At 51.4% G+C, this 6,275-nt stretch overlaps 1 protein-coding gene across 2 annotated transcripts in view; it reads left to right on the forward strand.

Moving 5' to 3' along the window:
• ARHGAP26 (Rho GTPase activating protein 26) overlaps positions 1-6,275 on the forward strand; it is a 98,954-nt gene that overhangs the window by 22,105 nt on the left and 70,574 nt on the right. For both annotated transcript variants that reach the window (XM_042826680.1, XM_042826679.1), the window contains exons 9-10: positions 226-326; positions 1,804-1,898. In XM_042826680.1, coding sequence (XP_042682614.1) covers positions 226-326; positions 1,804-1,898 — 196 coding nt within the window. The remainder of the gene's footprint in view (positions 1-225; positions 327-1,803; positions 1,899-6,275) is intronic.

Here is a 6,275-nt window from a genome sequence, read left to right on the forward strand (position 1 = left end):
GGCCCTGCGGTGGGCTGTTGTGGCATCAGTCAGTGCTTGGGGAGTCTGCTTCCTCTTTCGCCTGAACGAGAAGGGCTAGCAGTGCTTGTGCCACCTGTAAAGTACAACAGGAATCGTGGATAGAGAAACGTGTCGTGTTAAACGATGGTTAAACTTACAGCTTAATAATGGGTGTGCATTGAAGCTCTACTGGTTCCGGGGGTAAAAACTGCGTTTGCTTTGCAGGTCACTTTGGGACCTCCTGGGTGAAGCATTACTGCACGTACCAGCGGGAATCCAAGCGGATAACCATGGTGCCATTTGACCAGAAATCTGGAGGAAAAGGGGTGAGTGTCTCTGCAGGGCCCTGGGCAGAGCTACAGGCTGCTCGGGCTGAGCCAACCTCAGCAGTGGGACGCTGACACCAGCAGGTGGCTCACCTTCACTTCAGCTGAGTGAGTGCCACACGATGGATGAGCTCTGCACCTTGCTCAAAAAAAAACATCTCCAGCAGATGTCTGGGAGCTGTCGGCTGCCCTGGCAGCACTGCTGGTTTCCCGATTGTTTGGAGCCCCTCAGACACAGCTCTGTTTCATGCTCCACTCTCTGTTCTGGTGTCTGCATGCAGCTATCTGTAAGGACAAGTTTACAGCAGCTGCCTGTAGTCACAGACCGGCCTTTCTCCTCTTGTCTTAGATCTGTCCTTGATTTATTTCTGTTTGTGAAAGGAGAAAGCTTTACAAACTGAAGCCTGTGCAGCTGCACACTGGTCCTGCTCAGGTTGTTCTGACCACATGGGATGTGCAGCGTGCTGAGCATCTTGTCTGTGTGCTGGGTGCCCTGCAGTCTGTTAGTGCCAACCGGTGCACCGTTGGTGCAGCGTAAAGAGATGGGTAAAGAGATGGCTCTGCCTGCTCTTGGGCTCTCGAGCACTCCTGGGGCTGCAGCTGGCATCAGATGGTGGTTCCAGGGCAGGGCAGTTCCTGAATACAGAGTGCTGAGCCAGGCTGATGAGCTGCAGGGTGCAGGCGGCCCCCCAGGAGCAGCCCTGCAGAAACCGTTCAGATCTGTCTTCCTGGGTCCCTGCTGTGGCCCTAAATAGGTTTCCTGGAAAATGATGATGTCAGGGAACAGGGTGGTCAGCCAAGGTGTCAGCTGGAACAGCACAGAGTGCACAGAAAAGTGGCTGTCTCCAGGAACTCGCTCAGAATTTGCCTTGTATTGAGTCATCAAGGGATTTTAAAAATTGCAGGAGAATTTTGTGTGCTGGCAGAGTCTGGGCAGGGGTTTCCTCCAGCAGAGGACAGCAGTGTGTGCAGATCCTGCCTGACCACTGCTCGGCGTGGGGAAATCCAGTACTTGGATGCAGATGCCTGGATGGGAGAATGCTTTTGTCATTGCTTTGTCAAATAATAAACATAATCATATCTTAAGGCATACTTGCTCCTGTTAAGAGTTTCTGTGTGAAGAATGCTGCCAAATATGCAGCCAGTGCCAGAGTGAAAATTGACAGCCAAGGTTATGATGCATTGTTCAGCAATGGAAAATAAAACTTTGCCCAATAATTGTGGTCCAGCACTCCCTGCCTGCCTGAAACATGGGTTGTACGATACTCAGTGCATAAATGTAGTCTGCATTCAGAAAGGATGGTTTCTTGGTTTTGGCCTAAGCATTTTGGATATTTGTTAATGCATTTCTAGCAGGTGGTGAGTGGCTGATGTTGCCAAACAGCCCCTCTGGTTTGAACGCACTGGTTGGAGCCTGGGGGCAGGCATGTATGGAGGGGTTGTTCTCCTCCTTATCTGTGATTTTGTCTCTTCTCAGGGAGAGGATGAAGCCGTTATCCTGAAATCTTGCACACGACGGAAAACCGACTCCATTGAGAAGAGGTTCTGCTTTGATGTGGAAGCCGTGGATCGGTGAGTGCAGGGGCAGGAGGCTTTCCTGGCTGCTGCCCGGGTGGATTTGGTGTTTGCCTTCTGCTCTAGTCGTGCCATTTGTGGCTGGGAAGCATTAGTCCATGGGAACACGCTTCCCCTGCTGTTCCTGGCCAGGTGATTGCAGGATGTTGAGTCAGTGCTTCGTTTTACAAGGTACCGAGTTTACTTTAGGCTCTCAGAACTGAATGGTGTTGTAGCATTTTTGCAGGCTCTGGGCATGTGAGCTAAATGGTCACGAGTGTGGCAAAGTCGCTGCATGTGTTTTGGGAGGAATGGGATGCCTCTTTCCTGCATGGGTTCTGTGCTGAAAGAACTTCAGCTCTTGTGATGCTCTGCTGTAGACGTCAATGATGGAAATCCAGCTTGCGTCTTTGGGCACTCTAAATTCACATCTTTTTTCCTGAAGTTATAAAATGCTTCCTGGCCTGATTTTCCTTTGAGCAGCTGAACCAGACATACATCTGTATTCAGTCTGTAGCACTAGGAATGAGAGCCTTGTCACTGCGTTGAACTAGTATCACACGTGTGCTGTATACACACAGGAGAGCCAGGCTGAGCTGCTGTTCTGAGCAGCCTTTGTTGGTCACTGCCTCGTGTTTTCCTCTCTGCAGGAAGTTACGTGCTTTACAAAAGGCCCTTTGCTGGCTGTAGTGTAAATGCAAGGAGGTCTCCCCCATAAGAACTCAAGTTCAGCAGAACTCAAGGTGCTGGTGGTGCTGGCTGCGTTTCCTGGGCATCTGTCAATTCATCCATGCGTGCCCAGCCCTTCGTGGTGGGGACGCTGAGAGCAGATGGGTTTGGGATGGTCTTGTAGCTGCTGCTCGCTCTCTGTGGCTCTGCTTTCCTCCAGAAAGCTGCAGGATTTCTGCTGACGTTGGCATTTTTTCCCTCTGCTCTAAGGGGAAGTGTTGGTTTTTTTTTTTTAAATGTGAAAATCAAAATAAACCCGGGAGGAGGAGAAGCCAGCCGCCACAATAGCTTTCTTCTGTCGTGCTTTCAGAGCCAGCCGAACCTCCCCTTGATGTCTGCAGCCTGCTGGGCACAGGATCAAGAGCTGCTCCAGAAATATGCTGCTAAATGTAAATAATGGCAGGGGAGTGGCAACGCGGGGAAACCTGAGAAATTGCTCCTTTCACGTCCGCGTTCCCAATTCCCTGCCTGAGAGGGCTGTGAGAGCAGGAAGCGCGAACTGACGGGCTGCTTTTCCCCAGCAGACAGGCAGCTCTGTATGTTTTTGGTACCAGAATTTGTCCTGAGTGCTTCTGAGTAACAGCACCTTCTGCAACGGGTGAGCTGAGGGGAAGAGGAGGCAGAACTCTCTGCCAGTGTCCACCCCATCTCTGACCCACTCTGGAGCCGTGCCTGCGGGCCTGAAGTGTGGCTGTGGGCTTTGCTGGAGATCCCCCACTCCTGGCTGGCGCTCCCCGTTGGCCTCCCATGGGAAGCAGCATGTCGAGGAATGGCTTTCATGCCAGCCCAGGGCTGTGGGGGCTCGGCAGCATGTGGGTGCTGCCCCACAGCTGAGCTGTGTGGTGTGGGTGCTGGTAGGGACGGATGGGTGCTAGGCATGTGGTCTGTGCTGGTTTGGGTCGCCAGGAGGGGGGTTGGATAAGGCTGCACCCCGCTCCTCACACAGACCCAGCGATGGCATGGCTCTCACTGAGGGTGCTGCAGCACATCCGTGCCCGTTTTGCAGCATGGTTTGTGCTGTGGGCTCTTTGTCGCGGTCTGGTTGTGTTTTAGTTTTGGCTTGTGGACCTTTTGTTTTGTGGTTGGTTTTTTTTTAATTGTCTCTGCTAATAAAGAAGTTGGAAACTTGACGTCTTGTTCTTCAGCCCCACGCAGGAAGTCTGGATGTCATTAAGGCAAACAGATCCCCGGGATGCTCCTCTGTGTCACATATGTGCTGTGTTTTGACTGTGAGCAGTTTTCCCTCTTTCTTTTCTGTATGCAACTTCAAACTTACACACCATGGGGACCACGTGAGTCCGTGCCCTGCCCAGACTCTCCATGGGGCTTGTTTAATTGATGCTAAGCCGGCTGGGCACAGAGCAGCTTATCCCTGCTTCATTGTGTCTGGATGAGCCGTGGAGGGGCAGTGCTGTGGGTCAGGGTGACACTGCTGTGTGCTGCTGGGGGCTGTGCTGCACCTGTCCGTGGGGCCGAGGCCAGCGTGCCAAACCCAGCACGCAGCCATGCACGCCTGTAAGGCCGGAGCGCGTTGCGTGTTTCATTTAAGTATTTTTATCTCCCATTGCCATGAATTTTGGGTGGCTTTTCAAACTGTTGATCCCAGTTTGGGAAGGTGCTTTAGGGCTCTGGGGTGAAAGCAGGCTGTGGCTCAGCAGAGCCCTGCAGCCTGGAGGTGGCAGCCTTGGCTTTGCTTCCTTCGGTTGCACTCAGAGGCACAGACCTGGGCTCTTGGTGTGCTGGGGGCGGCATGCGGCGGGGCTGGGGGCTTGGGCTGCTTTGAATAATGTCCTGAGAAGCTGTTTGAATTGAAAGCTGATTGGAGAGGATGTGATTTTCTCCTCCAAGGATGATTTGGCGCCCCTGAACTGAACGCCTTGAGCCTGGTCTGTTATTACAGCATTGCTTCCTCTTCCTATTGTCTGACAGGAAGTCCAAAATTCCCAATATTGAAGGCAGAATCACAGAACTGTAGGGGTTGGAAGGGACCTCCGGAGATCATCGAGTCCAACCCCCTGCCAAAGCAGGTTCCCTACATCAAGTCACAATGTGTGATAGAGGCATTTTCTGGGAAGACTAAGAGCTCCCCAACCCTGCCTTTGCCAATAGTTCTGGGGCGGTTAGGAGTGTTGTAGCTTGTAGCTGAGAAGACACTAAATATTATATATATATATTTACTGTATATTTATATACTTTGTTATACCAAAACAGACCTCAGAATGGGGTTCCAGCATCTGGCTGAAATATTCCCTCATGTGATGGACAGTGTGGTTTGCTGGTAATGCCCTTTTTTCAAACTAAACTAATTTGGAGTCTCTGTGCATTAAGTCAGTTTTATAAACAAGGTAAGCAGGGATGTCAGCCAATGTCTTACCAAATGAGCCTCAGGAAGGGGAGGATCTCGTTTGGCTGATGACAGAGGCTTTGAAATTTAGGACAGTCCAGGTGGTTTCTCTGGGCCAGAAGCTAAGTGTCCCTAATGGTGATTGGCACTTTTGGGAATCGGAGGTATTGGGTGTGTGGGGTTTGGGTCCCTTAGTGACTGATGGGAGCAGGAACTCTGCTGGTCCCGCTGTGCCCCGGAGCAGCTGGCATTGCTGCATGCCCTTCGCTCACCGGCTGCTTTTGGTGCCATGCAGCCATGTGTGTTCCATGCCTGGTGTCACATTTCCAGTGGCCTTTCAAAGTGGTTCACAGGGAGCTGCTGGAGCTGCTCAGCCCAGTCTGCACGGCGAGCTGCGCTGCGACTGATGGCAGAGCGCATCTGCAGCATCGGAGGGGAAGCTTGCCTTGTAATGAGCAGTGGGACCTGAGCTGGGAGTCCCCTAATTCCCTGCCCTCCTCATCCTCTTCCACACCTCCTGTGCTTCTCTGCTCGTAGCGGGGCTGGAAGCTTCCTGGCCCTCCAGCCCTGTTATTAATCCATCTTTAGGCTTTTTCATTCGGCAGTTTAGATTGTCTCGATGTGATAAGCAGTTGCAGGAGTTGAAAGTTCTTATCTATTTCTATTGCTTTCATTATTTGTTTGTTTTTCTGGAAGGAGCAGCAGCTAGGGGACTTTCTCATTTTCTCTGCACGCTTAGTCATAGCTCCTTAAACCCAGGCTGTTTTTCACAAAAGCAGAGATATTGAGAAAATTCAAATTTCCTGTGTGGTCTCACATGGAAAAAATAGGCTTTAGATTGTAGCATATCAAAAATTTACTTTCTTGCAAAGTGTTTATCATGTTCCACTCTGGTCTCACGCTCCTGCATCTTTTCAGTCCAGAAACTTTCCTTCCAATCTCAACATTTCCCCATTGTGTCGCAGAAGAAGGCAAAAGGCTCTTGGTGCTGGGAGGTAAATGCCTGCTGCAGCCTCCAGCACTGGGTTGGAGGTTTGTTATCTTTGAGCCACAGAAGTCAGTGTTGATGTTTTCACTCTTGCTTCTGGCGTGAGCAATGCCACTGGGGCACAGGGGAGTCCTCTGCTGTGTGCAGCACATCAGGGACACAGATGTTTGTGTGTTAGGTGAGGGAACAGAGATGGGCATGTCACGTTTATCTTCTGGGAGAGGAAGCCAGAGGAGGCCCTTCCCTGTCTCAGGCTCTACGCTGGGTAGCTGAGATACCCACAATCTGGCACACACACTTCTGGCAGCGGTTGATCTTTGAGGAAAGCCCTGAC

This window comes from Centrocercus urophasianus, unplaced genomic scaffold, assembly GCF_019232065.1.
Source record: "Centrocercus urophasianus isolate 14NV4802_14NV808 unplaced genomic scaffold, USGS_Curo_1.0 seq_26, whole genome shotgun sequence".
Classification (NCBI taxonomy): Eukaryota; Metazoa; Chordata; class Aves; order Galliformes; family Phasianidae; genus Centrocercus; species Centrocercus urophasianus.